At 43.0% G+C, this 15,318-nt stretch overlaps 1 protein-coding gene across 1 annotated transcript in view; it reads left to right on the top strand.

The window, feature by feature from the left end:
* The window catches only part of lrrcc1 (leucine rich repeat and coiled-coil centrosomal protein 1), a 173,503-nt gene that overhangs the window by 117,636 nt on the left and 40,549 nt on the right, over positions 1–15,318 (top strand). The window contains 2 exon segments of the mRNA XM_038809142.1: positions 1,619–1,804; positions 14,901–15,075. Of these exon segments, the coding sequence (XP_038665070.1) occupies positions 1,619–1,804; positions 14,901–15,075 (361 nt within the window).

The raw sequence follows: 15,318 nt of genomic DNA, 5'->3' as shown, positions 1-15,318 counted from the left end.
ATAATGCTCAACCCATTATACACATTAGTTAGGCTGCAGTGAGAAAATGGTGCCCATTTTTGGACATCCTACTGTAACAATGAGATCAAAGCCAGGGAAACTGAATAGAAGAAACTTGCTGGGATGATATCAGGAATAAATCACTTTAATTATGAGGCGAGACTAAGGCATTAGGCGAGACTAAGAGGCATTTTTCCATAGATGATTAAAGGGAGAACTGATCGAGGTATTCCAATTTGAGGTTCTTTTGAAAAAATTAAGCAAAACTATTTCTTCTGGCTGGGTTGTTGGCAACTAGGGTACATAAATTTAACATCAGCACCAAATGGACAAAGAGAAAAGTTAGAATTTTTCTTAACGCAGATATCGGAAATAGAGGGAGAAGCAAATCTCATAACTCAAAAAGGATGATGATAATTATTTGAGATTGGAAAGGTTAAGTGGTTGAGGGAGAAGGGAAAGGATGTGAGACTAACGTAACTCCAAGACTGATTAATGTTGGGGCTGAGAAATCAATTTAAAGCCTCATGAACTGAAAATATTACAAGTAAGAAGGGTTTAAAAAAAACTGAAAACCATAACCTTAATGAGCAAAAAAAGCTATGGCAGCAAATTTTTCAAGACAGTCACAATAATAATAATATTGTCACCAATAAAATCAAATAAGAAAAACAGCTCCTTTTGAGAAGTGTATTTCAACCAGATGGCCACAAAGCCTGCGGAAAAGGCGCACAAACAGGCCTTACTGTTCTGACCTTATGAGGCATTTATTGTTAATATTACAAGATTAAAATAGATGAGGATGGCCTTATGATCCATTTTAGTTAATGCATCCAGTAGGTACCCACAGTCTCCCTCTATTGTAGTAGGCTTTCTTTCTTAAACTATTCTAGGGTTTTCCCCTTAACAGTTCTACTGAAAATCCATATCACGTATGATTAGCTATCTGACATTCATCATATTTCCATTACTAGTTTGAATCCCATGTCCTATTGTGGTACTCTTTCAGTTTTGTTTGAAGTAAATTTTCCAGATATCTTTTCCACGCCCTTTGGCACCTTTGTTGATCAGGATTTTAAGTTCTGGAAAATGAAATACCGAGGGTCAAATATTCTGAAATGAGGTGACGATGAGTCTAACTCCCTTGCAAGTTTGGATTTATTGTAGGTTATGGCTCAGTTGGTAGCACTCTTGCACCTAAATCAGAAGATTGTAGGTTTATTTCCCACTGCAGGAGTTGAGCACAAGGCTGGCACTACAGTGAAGGAAGTATTAATGGATTGCTGCACTATTGAAGGTGCTGTCTTTTGGATGAGAAGTTAAACCAAGACTCTTCAGATGAATGTAAAAAAGATCCCATGGCACTATTTTCAAGAAGAACAGGAGTTAGCTTTGTTGTCCAGGCCAATATTTGTTTCTATTGCTGTTTGCAAATAAGTTGCTGTTTTTCTATAATACAACAATGACTGCACCAAACCACTTTGGAACATCCTATGATCATGAAAAGCACTGTATAAAAGAAAAATTTTCTTATTTTTTTTCAGAGATTGAAGTAAGTACAGTTACCTTTCTTTAACATGTTAATCTGTAATCGTATGTTTCTTCAAAAAACACATAGGTAAAAAGTGGCTTTGACCATGTGACAGCAGAACTAGCAAACTACAAACAGGCCCTTGCTCAGTCACAGCAGAAGGAGAAACAATCAGGGACTTTGGTTCATGAGCTGACTACCATGGTGAAAGAGCAGAAAGCTAAAATAGCAGAACTGGCAAAATCCAAACAGGAAACGGTTTCAGAGCTGAAGGTAAACTGAACTATGTAATAGTTTGAGGTGATCGATAGGAAATGGTCAACGGTTGTCATTTTTATAGTATCTCGTGTGTCCTCTACTATTGTTTGACTGATAATCATTGTTTTTATCTTTGGATAAAGCGAACAGACTTATAGGAAGTATTTTAAACCCCTGCCATCCAGCGTGCCGGTTCTACACTTGCATATTCTAGCCCCCATGGAGGAGCTGGTGCTGGCTATTATTGGGATAATCTTTGCTGACTGGTTGTGGGGCTGAAACCATTGAAAGTGACCATATATTCATACATAATCCTTCTTCTGACATCCCACTCCCTGCTCATTCCCACAGTCCCTTCTAATTGCAAGTTGCAAAAAAGTATAAGCATGTACCTCTCACTTTGTCCCTTCCCCTTATCGCAGCTTTCCATTTTGCCTTGAAAGATTGGCAACCTGGCGAGGCAGTGGGGAGCATCAGGAATGGAAGGATAATAAAGACACAGTATCATCACTTATTTTCTCGATCATTCCCAGGCACTAGTTTAGATATTGACACTGTGGGTGGGGTTTTTGTCACCAGGGTAAGGAGGCAGGGAGTGAGTTAAGCTCCTTGACTGACCAATTAAGTCAACCATGAGAGGCCGAGTGGAATTTTCCCTGCGTCATCGGGAGCACAGTAGCTACTTAGAGGTGGCCTCCCTGTAGTAGTCCTGGGCGCCAGGGTGCCTTTGCTTAGGTACTCCACCCACTTCCTCCCCTCTACCACCCTAGCCTACATGCTGCGGCCACATGGCACTGTATTTCATTTTGGTTCAAATTCCTGAGAGAGTGCCTCAAGGTGAAAGCATTCATCTCTCTCCCTTGCCTTCAATGACAAACCTTTGATGCTGGAGGGCTTCCTATCAATACTCCAGCCTCACTAGTCTGTCTATCATCAATTACTTAGACATCAAGTGTGCTATCTAGCCACTAATGGGCCAGTTCAGCCAAAATCATTGGGTGCCAGCTTCCCACACAGTGCAGGATCATGACTCCCATTTGACACCTAAATTGAAAAACCTTGCCCTGGCATCGAGGATAGATTAGAGTTGGTACCAGCATGTGGTGAGACACTGGGCACAAGTTAACTACAGAGAACTCAGATGAGGACTATGATGGGTGCAGACTAAGAAGGTTCATGTGTATACACACGAAAACCTTGTTACATTGAGAAATCTGTCAGAAAACCTGTGTTCACTGACGAGGAGCATGGAGGCATGCAGTACCAACTTGGCACAGGGCTTTGCGCAGAACTTAATAATAATAATAACCTTTTATTGTCACAAGTATGAAGTTACTGTGAAAAGCCCCTAGTCGGCACATCTGCCGCCTGTTCGGGTTAGCTGGTACGGGAATTGAACCCGCGCTGCTGGCCTTGTTCTGCATCACAAACCAGCTGTCTAGCCCACTGAGCTAAATCCGACCATGTTTTTGGAACCCATCGTTTTCAGTACTTTATATGCAGTGCAGGCAGCAGCTATTCAATGGCTGGTGTTACAGTGGAAGCTCAATCTGCTGTCATGCAAGGTCAGCTTATTCGGCAAAGTCCCGTTACCCTTTCACCCCTGTATTTACTGTCCTGCATTGGCTCCCTGTCAGGCAATGTCTTGATTTAAAAATTCTCATTCCTATTTTCAGCCCCACAACCCCACTGTACCCCACCCGAGATATTCCTGCTCTATTAAATCTAACATTTTGTGATTCCTAATTTTTATTTTATTCTTTTAAATTTAGAGTACCCTATTATTATTATTTTCCAATTAAGGGGCAATTTAGCATGGCCAATCCACCTAGCCTGCACATCTTTGGGTTGTGGGGGCGAAACCCACGCAGCAATGGGGAGAATGTGCAAACTCCACGCGGAGAGTGAGATGCACGATTTCCAATTTTAATTGTTCTACCATTGGTGACCATGCCTTCAATTGCCTTGGCCCCAAGCTCAGGAATTGTCCCACTCCATGTCTCTACTTCGTTTTCCTTCTTTAAGACACTTGTTAAAACCTATTTCTTTGACCAAGCTTTTGTCATCTTCCCTAATATTTCCTTACTTGTTGCTGTATCGTATTTTGTTTTATATTTCTTCTGTGAAGTACCTGAGGATGTTTCATTACATTAAAGGCACTATATAAATACAAATTGTTGTTTTCATGCAAGCTCAGACTGGTGCCATCAGAACTCTGGATTACCAAGTGCAAAGGGGTTTGTAATGTGTCACAGCAATCCAGCAATGTGGCCTTCAGCAAATTACATGGGATTGAATGGGATGAGTGGGAGTGGCTCGATGGAACATGAACATAGAACACCCTTTTGTTTGCATGAGGCCTTGTATGTTGACAGCACAGTGACTGCTACAGAATGAAGGCATCAGAACTACTGCCAGGTTACTGAGCATAGACCTGCGTGATACACCCGCCTGTGGTAATGCACCAATTGAGCATTGAGAGCACGGAAATCATTTCAGTTCAAGGTTATGGCAGAGTTGCCAAGAGGCATTCACAAAGCGATATGCTGCCGTTATTGGCATTGACAAGTCTTGAAATCCTAGTAAAGTTGCATACTTGTTCTGCCTGCTGATCTCTGACAAGATAGAATGAAATGCAGTTGGCTTTCTTTGAACAGAGAGGCTCAGTGACTCCCGTACGCAAGACTGTACTTAAACTGTGGGATGTTGCAAATACCTCCAGCTCCAGCTTCGAAGGATGTAAGTTCATCACCATAGTCACCTGCATTGAAATTCCACAGTAGGTAAAGATGTTCTGTCTTAGGGATTCTGCAGATAGCTATGTCAATGTTCAGCCTATCAAGTTTCATATTGGTCGCATTGCCTTGTGCACATTGTCATCCAGCTACAAGTTGTCTGTCAGCGCATGTGAATAGTCCTGAAATTCCAGCTTTCCAACTGAAGATGTGATATCTTCTTTCTTTTCATTTGTTTGTTTGCTTGGTGCGCTGGATTCCATCTACTTGTTGAGCAGAGACTGTAAGCTCCAAGCACCTATTCAGCTACTCATCAAGGCTGCCTGACTTCAGGTGGGTGGTGGCTGACCAGGGGGAGGCAGCGGTCCTTCCCACCATCATAGATAGCCCATAGCACCCATTCTCTATGCCAATCAACTTTAAGTTTGGGCGTCTCACTTGGAACTCCTGCCTCCCCTGCAGCCAAACTGGAGTGCTTGCTCCAGGGCACAAAACTGGGTAACATTTATTGAGACCCTGGGCAGCCCAAATGTCAGAATCCCCTTTTCAACCTCCCGTAGAAATGCAATGCACTATGTTTAATGCTGGCTTGGTTTCAGAACTTACCAGAAAGATGACATTTTTAGGTATCAGTCCACTTTTGGTTCCTCCCCAGATTTCTTGTCATGGTTTACTCCTTTAGCCTTCAACCCTCCCAAGTTATCTACAAGGCAGTGAGGTATTCACCCATTGCTGCAAGTTTGATTCATGAGCATGAGGGTGTGTCCTGGTGTGCCTGCACATTGACTGTCTGGGGGCCAAACCTCCTCCGCATTCCTCTGAAGCTTTAGCCTAAGGCCGCAAGAAGCCCAGTGTCTTATTTGTCGCCATGCAAAGGCACAGCCGAGGTCTTGATAATAGAGAGACTGTGTACTGGCAGTGGGAACTTTATCTATTGATGCTTAATTTAAATAATAGGTTTTAAAATTGCTTCTGAATTGCACTTTTTTGACTATTAGGACTGATATATATTTCAATTTGGTGCTGATTTATTCATGTGTGAATGTTGCAAATATAAACATTGCATCCTTCCATAAAACAAGAATTTAAGTTTCCATCACACTAATCTATTTCTGGAGAATATAAAGCTATTATAGTCCCACTCTTGACTGTATCCAGGACATAATGCTATTTTCAGTTTACAAAAATAGTTGTATTTAAATTACTTTAAATTTTATTCCATGGGTAACTTTGACCAGGAAAATGACAGGGGGTGCCTGTCCCATTTTAAAATGCCATATATTCTCCATTTTTAGCCATGTTGTGTGTGGAGTCATGTTTACAATTAGTTATATTGCTGTAAAATTGAATACAAGCATGCATAAATGGGCACCTCAAGCTCTGCTCCCTGACTTTTAACTGCTGGTAAGATTTTAATGGTTGTAAAAGGTTGATAGGGTAGGCAAGCTGTTTTTGATTATTCACAGTCATCAACAAACAGCGAGTGGGGTTTTTGTTTTACTTCTAAACTTTGCCTACTTTGGTGTTATAAGCTAACTGATGTCTATCAATGCTTCTCAGAGACTGCCCTTCCCAATAGCCTCGCAGCCAGCACAAATTTTACCACTGCTCCAAAGGTATCTGATATACATTGAAACATGACATTGACCCGCAAGTAGATATGGCATTAGCTCAGCAATTATTGCATAAATCAGCATTAAGATTGAAGTAACGCTTTACATTCTGGGCCAGATTATTGTCAGTAATCTAATAATTATGATACTGGAATAGGAACTGAGCCTGCTATGGCAGATTGTAACATTAAAATAAATAAGTCTGCTAATTTATTGTTAGTATCTGAAAATGCTCATGAAAGCTACTGTTTTATGGTTCAAAACCTAACTTGAGTCCCTACAGTGCAGGAAGAGGCCATTTGGTCCATTGAGTCACTTCGAAAGATCACCCACCTAGGCCCAATCCCCTGCCCTGTAACCCCACCCTAAGGGGCAATTTAGCATGGCCAATCCTCCTAACCTGCACATCTTGGACTGTGGGAGGAAACTGGAGCACCCAGAGGAAACCCATACAGACACGGGGAGAAATCAAACTCCATATGGACAATCACCAGAGGTCAGAATCGGCCCCGGGTCCCTGGCGCTGTGAGGCAGCAGTGCTAACCACTATGCCACTGTGCCGCCCCAACATGTTCTCTAATGTCCTGAGGGGAAGCGACCCTTCCATCCTTCTACAATCTGATCCTCTTGTAATTCCAATCCCACACTATGTGGTTGATTTTTAATGTCTTCAGATACTAGGGGCAGGTATTGCCCAAATCTGAAGAATCAAGAAAATACTACAATTACAATTGAATAAGAACAGAGTTATAATGAGCATATTGGCTACAGGAGACCCCTGGTCTGAGAGAAGTGGGTCAGTTGGTAGCACTCTCACCTCTAAATGAATCAATGTGCATTCAATTTCCACTCCAGAGTATAAGAATCTTGGTTGACACTCCAGTGCAGTACTGAGGGAGTGCTACACTGTCATAGCTGTCATCTTTCAGATGAGCGTTAAACCAAGGCATCAGCTGCTCTTTTAGATGGGAATACAATATCCCAGGACATCATTCTGTTGAACTGCTGAGAAATTAACCCCAGCGTCTTCGCCAATATAATTCCTCCATCAACATCATTAAAAAATACAGTTTAACTGCTCATTATCATATTGCTGTTATGGAGTGCGCTTTTTTCTCTTGTCTCCACCTCCTGTTTTGAAGGCATTAACCATGGTGTAAGTAGCTCATCTGTTCCTGCTATCATTGATCAATGTTTCTTATTTCTACTCCAGATGGACAATTGCAGACTGTCCTCTTCAGCAGTAAGCTGCACCTTTGACTATACTTGCATTGGTAACTGTGGAATTGTGTAATTGACAATGCAATTCATCTCCCTCCAATATGGCGTGAGATAAGGAACTCGCAGTCAAAGAATATAGAGTCAAACCCATAATCGCCACTTCTAGTGCATCAAACTAACATTCCACATATGCTGCCAAATTATACCTCATTTCATATTTAAAATACATAGATTTCATAGGATATGTAGCACACAATCGTTCCTCATCTAAACCTATCGTCGTAATTCTCTTATTTCCTTCTCCCTCGTGTTTGCCTAGCTTCCCCTTAAATACATCTATACTATCCATTTCCACCAGTCCCTGTGGTAGCAAGTTCCACATTCTTACCACCTTGAGTAAAGCAGTTTCTTCTGAATTCCCGATCAGATTTCTTATTGTCTATTTTATATTGCTGGCCTCGTGTTAAGCTCTTCCCTACCAGAGGAAACGTTTTCTCTCTACTCTATCAAGACCTTTCGTAATTATAAATACTTCTATTAGGTCATCCCACAGCCTCCTCTTTTCAAGAGAAAAGAGACCCAGCATGTCGATCCTTTCCTGATATGTATACCCACGCATTTTTGGTAATACTCTTGTAAATCTCTTCTGCATCCTCTCCAGTGCCTCTATATCCATTTTATAATAAGGCAACCAGAGCTACACGCAGTACTCTAATAGTGATTTAACCAAGGTTCAATACAGGTGTAGTTTAGCTTCCCTACTTTGCAATTCCATCCCTTTAGAAATAAAACCCAGTGCTTGGCTTAATTTTTAATGCTCTTCTTAACCCATGATGCAGCTTTTAATGACTGGTATTTTTGCGCTCTGAGATTCCTTTCTTCCTCCACTCCACCTAGGTTTGCACCTTTCAAGTAATAATCGGCTTCCCTAATTTTCCTACCAAAATATAGTCCCAAATTGATCAATTATTTGCCCATTGGGCAACACGGTGGCGCAGTGAGTTAGCCCTGCAGCCTCGCGGCGCCAAGGCCCCAGGTTCAATCCCGGCTCAGGGTCACTGACCGTGTGGAGTTTGCACATCCTCCCCGTGTTTGCATGGATTTCGCCCCCAAAACCCAAAAATGTGCAGGGTAGGTGGATTGGCCACGCTATATTGCCGTTTAATTGGAAAAAATGAATTGAACACTCTAAATTTTTAAAAAATGATTTGCCCATTATCCAAGTATATTAATGCCCACCTATAAATTGTTGCCATTTCCTTAGTATTGACTATTCCCTCTTTGCCCTCTTAAGTTACATTAGTTTATTCAATACTCCTATTTTAGTCTAAATGCACTTATCTCATTACTCATCTCATCATTTAATGTCATGTGTACCTGTTCTAAAATTTGAATTACCGATGATATATTATCCTGTCTATCACTTTTTGGTTCTAGTCCCATCACCCCTTCTTTTTTATTAATGCTCCATTAAAATATTGTACTATTTTGCTTGATATTCCTTGATAACGTAATTTCATAGTTTCTTTTTGCCTTCTTATTTTTTTTACTATTGTGCCTATTCTCCAAATTACTGATTTATTGTCTCTCTCTCTCTCTCTCTCTCTCTCTCTCTCTCATCTCAGATTCCTCCCTCCACAATATCTTAAACGCCAAGTCACTTTAAAATTTAGTAATACATTTAAAAATGTGGTTCAGGTAAATTGTCTTCTGAAAGACATAACAGTTGTCCTTGTCTGAGGTCTTGGATCTTGGATTTGTTTATTATTACGTGTACCGAGGTACAGTGAAGTCAATGACCAGCTCTTTAGTTTTGCTGACATCGAGTGAGCAATTGTTGTTGTTACACCACTCCACTAGGTTCTCTATGTCCCTCCTGTACTCTGACACATTGTTGTTCACGATCCGACCCACTACGGTTGTGTCGTCAGCAAACTTGTAGCATTCTCGGAGCATGGAGTAGACGTGCCCCTCGAAGCATTTCATTACGATCGATGTCAACGCCACTGGAGGATGGGTGTTGAGGCACATTGCCTGGTTCTTCTTTGGCACCGGCATGATCATGGTCTTCTTGAAGCAGGTGAGGACCTCAGAATGGAGTAGGGAGAGGTTGAAGATAGCCCCGAATCCATCTGCCAGCTGGTCCGCGTAGGATCTGAGTGCATGACCAGTGACCCCGTCAGGACCTATCGCTTTCCGAGGGTTCACTTTCAAGAAGGCCGGTCTGACTTCGGAAGCTGTGACGGTAGGTATGGATGTGTCCGAGGCTGCTGGGGCGGCTGACAGCTGTTTGATGGTTTCCTGCTCGAACCGAGCATAAAATGCATTGAGTTCATCGGGGAGCTGTGCATTACTGCTGGAGATTCTACTCCGCTTTGCTTTGTAACCCGTTAAGTTATTTAAGACTTGCCGCAACCAGCAAGAGCCTGTGACCCTAGCTTGGTCTGATATTGTCTCTTGGCTTCCCTGATGACTTTGCGGAAGTTGTCCCTCGATTTCTTGTATCGGCCAGGGTCGCCTGACTTGAAAGCCTCAGACCTGGCCTTCAGTAGGGGGTCAATCTCCTGATTAAGCCATGGTTTCTGGTTGGGGAATGTACGTACTACTTTCTTTGGCACGCGGTCTTCTACACATTTGCTGATCGAGTCTGTGATGGTGGTAACATACTCGTAAAGGTTGGCCACTGAGTTCTTAGATATGGACCAGTCCACTGACTCCAAGCAGTCACGTAGGAGCTCTTCTGTTGCTTCGGACCAGCACTGCACGACCTTCTGAACCGGATTCTCCTTCTTAAGTTTCTGCTTGTATGCCAGGAGAAGAGGCACCGTCTTATGGTCCGATTTTCCAAGGTGCAGTCGGGATGGATCGGTAGGCACCCTTGATTTTTGTGTAGCAGTGGTTGAGAGTGTTGGCTCCCCTGGTAGGACAGGAGATGTATTGATGGAATTTTGGCATTACACTCTTGAGGTTGGCTTGGTTGAAGTCCCCGACCACGATGAGCATGGCCTCCGGTTATCTGTTTCATTGTTATTTATAGCTGAGTACAATTTGACCAGCGCCTTCTACATTTCCGCTTGGGGTGGGAAGTAGGCCGATGTGATAATGGCTGAAGTGAACTCCCATGGAAGGTAGTATGGGCGGCACTTCATGGTCTGGTATTCCAGGTCTGGGGAACAGTGGGTCGCTATGTCCAAGCACCAGGAGGAGTTGATGAGGAGGCAAACCATTCCACCCTTCACTTTGCCCGTTGATGTCATGTGGTCTGTCCGGTGTATTCAGAAGCCTTCAGGTTGTGTGGCACATTTCGGTGAGGCAGGGAAACAGAGCACACGGCAGTCTCTTCCCTCTGAGAGGTAAGTCTAGTGTTAAGTTCGTCCAGCTTGTTTTCGATCGCATGTATGTTTGCCAGGAGTATGTTGGGAAATGGAGTCTTGAAGCCATGTTGCTTTAGTTTCACCAGTAGGCTGATGCGTTTCCCTCGCTTCCTTGGTCGGCGGCTGCTTCTGGATGGCCCAGGGATCCGGTGGGAGAGGTCTGACCTTGTGGAAGGTAGGTGGTTGAGTCTGGTAGGGTCATGGGAACTGGTTTTGTTTTCGGGGTCGCGTCTGGCAGGGTCCCGAACACTGTTTGAGATTTTGGGGTTGCTGGGGGGAGTGGGGGGGGGGGCATGTTTGTGATCTGGTCGGGCCCCGGGGATCTGCGAGGACGGGTCTGCTTTGCGGCAAGATTGGATCCTCTACCGCTTTGGGGATCTTTAATCCGGGATTGGGCTTCCTGGGTCAGGTTGATCCGAGTCCTATGTTCGGTTCCAGGGTTGGTGCTCTGGTCGGGCGCTCTTGGAGTTGGGCCTTGGAGTAGGTCTGGTCTGGCCTCCACTGTTGTGTTCTTTGTATTCTTCAGGATGGTGAAGGTTGTAGTGTTGACAAAGAACAGCAAGCAGTGTTTAACAGACAAAGCTAATTTATTATACTGCACTGAGTTAGATTTGAACACTTACTAAGGAATTAGTTTCGTAAAGATAACACTACACTTCTACAATACTAAACTATGCTATCAGCTAAACTACATCTACTCAGTCTGATTTCCTTCCACTCCTGTGTCTCCTGTCTCCGAGTATTTAAGGAGGCATGTGATGTTTGTATGGTTGCTCTATAGCACCATCTAGTGACTAGAGTAGTAACATTATATTAGTCTTTTATGTTCCTTACAATATCCACATGGATTCTTCTTCCATCTATTCTCCGGTAAGTCGGGTCGCTAGGTGGGCCTCTCCAGGTCGGGACGGGTCTCGTTTTGGGGCCTGGGTCGTGCGGTCCAGATGTTGGCATTAGTTCATAGGCCAGGTCTGGTTCTCCGAGAGCTGGGTCTGGTCCTATTCGAGGTCGGGGTCGGACGTCCGGGTTGGGCCTCTTCAACTTCCAGGTTGGGTCGTTGAAGGTGTCCTGCTGGGTCGGGTCAAGTCATGTGATCCTGTCCATGGGAGTCTAAGGATCTTCAAACCTGCAAGAGAGCATTAAAGTGAAAGGTTAATGTTAGCGTTAGAATTAAATTTTAAGAGGTTAGTATGGTTATAGGAGATGTCGAAGAGGATCTGTGTGAGAGAGCTTGCAGAGAGTCGCCACGCTTTGGTGCCATATTGCTTGGCAGGTATGACTGGTTGCAAAATATGACAATCTCTAATGCAATTTGTAATGCTGTAAAGTTTTGCATATCTGTAAACAGGATGAAAAGAGTTTTAGTGTATAAAATTGCATCTGTCATTAGTGTAAGAACAGAACTAATTGCTCCTTTGAGATGGCTAATGAACAGTCAAGGTTTGGCTCGGTGCATAACTATTAGTCAGCTGATGAGCAGCAAAATAATTTATCCAGACAGCCTTGCAATGCAAAAACTACAAAAACACGCAAGGTCATGTTACTGTCACCGTTCATAATTCATCTTGCAATTCCTCTGTGTACACTGAATACCTGTTCATAGACTTGTATATGAAACAGAATCATCTAAAAGCAACTAGGAGTGGAATTCTCTCTGTTGCAAGCGAGAATGGAAAATTTGGCTTTTCAGCCAAAACTTCATTAACTTTCAGTGGCACCGGAAAATTCCACCCGTGAACGAGGATGGAAGATTTTGGCTACATCTTTAATTTGCATCCACAAAGGAAGCGATTCTCCGGGAAGATTTCTCAGTGTGATTCTCTGGGACCGCGCTCGCCAGCCCCGCTCTCAAAGTCGAGGAACACTTAAACAGCACCCCCAAACCCCCAGACATTTCCGCTCCCAAGTGAGCAGTTGCCCACCCCCCCCAACCTTACATGTGCCCTTTCACCCTCCATACAACTACTGTGAACCACGCGTGCGGCAAACGATGCCCTCTCTATGTCTCCACATGGCGCAAGTAATTACATCACTGGTGTATATGACTTGCATGACATGTACAGTAGCAATGATAAGGAAAGAAGCTGCAACTCGCTGTAAAGATCAAGTCTCAAGTTAATTCTATTGTGCTAAAATAAAATTTTAAGGGCAACACTTGAAAAATGTTATAATAATGTCATTTGTAGGTTGGAATTAGGCAAACACAGGGCTGAGTTTCTACCAGCCCCTTTGTTAAAGGGTGGGAAGATTGCCAAAATGGCACACAAAGGCAGTGGGTGTGCCTGTCATCTCCTCATCAGCATGTCATTTAGCCAGTGGCCATCCTCGAACAGAACCCAATTCAGCCACTTAAGTAATCAGTGAAAGGCCTCTACCCTTCCACTCTGTCATTCTACCAGCAGCCCGGGATAATAGGTCCCACTATTATGTGGGGAGATTGCCCATCCTCCAATTATTAGCCGCTGTCCGTCTACTGTCCTTTATAGGGCCGTCAGCCTTGGCAGCAGCCAACTAGCTACTGCTAGTAAAATGCATCCCTAGGTCCCACTACCCCAACAACACTTCGGCAGCACTGCTACCGCCTATGTGAAATTCAATCCACAAAATTTATTTTTGTGCCTTTGGATTAGCTAGCATTAACAATTATTCCCCTTTGACTTTTTTTTGTAAGCAAATGAGGAACCCTAGGGTCCAGGAAGGGAGATGAAGAATGCAAATAGTTCTAACCTTTAATTCGCATGAAGGAATTTCATCAATTTTCTGTGGTTCATGTCATGATTGTGGCTGGTTTAGCTCACTGGGCTAAATTGCTGGCTTTTAAAGCAGAACAAGCAGGCCAGCAGCACGGTTCGATTCCCGTACCAGCCTCCCCGGACAGGCGCCGGAATGTGGCGACTAGGGGCTTTTCACAATAACTTCATTGAAGTCTACTCGTGACAATAAGTGATTTTCATTTTTCATGATGTATAATAACTGTTCAGCCCCCACTCTTCATGAGCCTCCATTCTGATCCTAGTAATTAATTTTCATTACACTGTGCAATATATCATTCTAATTTACAGGTGTAGAACAAGTGCATTTGATAATGAATCCGACATTAAGTCAATTATAAATTTGACATGCCATTCATTATATTCTGTTGAAGGGCAGCACGGTGGCCTAGTGGTTAGCACAACCGCCTCACGGCGCTGAGGTCCCAGGTTCGATCCCGGCTCTGGGTCACTGTCCGTGTGGAGTTTGCACATTCTCCCCGTGTCTGCGTGGGTTTCGCCCCCACAACCCAAAAATGTGCAGAGTAGGTGGATTGGACACGCTAAATTGCCCCTTAATTGGAAAAAATAATTGGCTAATCTAAATTTAAAAAAAAAAAATTATATTCTGTTGAAGTTACATTGGAATCCTCCTATATTCAATCATTAGGGAAAGACAAAAATAGTCAAGATGAGCAGAAAATTGGTGGTAACTTGTATATATGAGGACTTTGTCACGAATAGTGAAACTCATGTCCAAATATGATCCAGATCCTTCACTGTCGCTGGGTTAAAATCCTAGAACTTATTTCCTATCAGCACTGTGGGTGTTCCAACAACACATGGACTGCAGCATTTCATGAAGGCCGTTCACCAACCACTTTCTCGAGGGCAATTAGGGATGGTAGGGCACCGTGGCGCAGTGGGTTAGCACTGCGGCCTCACGGCGCGAGGTCCCAGGATCGATCCTGGCTCTGGGTCACTGTCCGTGTGGAGTTTGCACATTCTCCCCGTGCGTGGGTTTTGCCCCACAACCCAAAAAGATGTGCAAGCTAGGTGGATTGGCCATGCTAAATTGTCCCTTAATTGGAAAAAAATTAATTGGGTACTCTAAATTCTTTTTGAAAGGATGGCAATAAATGCTGGACTTGCCAACATCCAAGTGCTGAGGTTTGAATTCTGGAAAAAAAAAGTTACCAATTAAGTCATTTTGGTTCTCTGATTAGCATTTTAGGACTTCAATACGAGTTAGTACAACAGTTGGTTAGCGACATAAGGACTGGATTTTCATTGACATTGTCTAACTTGTAATTTGAATCGAAGCTGCAGAAAAATGGCATTAATCTCTGCAGAAATTATCCTGCTAAAGATTATTGGGAGCATTTTGATTTTTGAAATTTTCTTCAATTTTAATATAGAGCCGGTTACGGGCACTGGAACACATAGCTGAAGAAGATAAGAAAAAAACTGTTCAGATTGAGCTACTTAAGCAGGAGAAATCTAGACTGATTTCACAGCTAACCGCACAGGAGTCTGTGATTGACGGCATTCGAGCTGAAAAGAGGATATGGGGACAGGAGTTAGCCCAACAAGGTAAGATTGTTCGTTTTAACTGCATTGGCTGAAATAAAAACATCGAAATGACGACTTTCACATTCCTAATTTCAAATCCAGCCAAGTGAGAAGTAATGAAAGTCATAGCATCAAGTGATTTTCCAATAATTCAAATAATAACATTTTACATACCCATGAGGTCATGCAAGATGGAAAAAATGGGTCCAAAACGGCTAATAATTTAAAAGCTGTAAAGTAACAAAAATTAATGACCATTTAATT

This window comes from Scyliorhinus canicula, chromosome 10 (genome assembly GCF_902713615.1).
Source record: "Scyliorhinus canicula chromosome 10, sScyCan1.1, whole genome shotgun sequence".
Taxonomy (NCBI): Eukaryota; Metazoa; Chordata; class Chondrichthyes; order Carcharhiniformes; family Scyliorhinidae; genus Scyliorhinus; species Scyliorhinus canicula.
The sequence above is the reverse complement of the archived record's forward strand: the minus strand, read 5'-3'. Positions and strand labels throughout refer to the sequence as shown.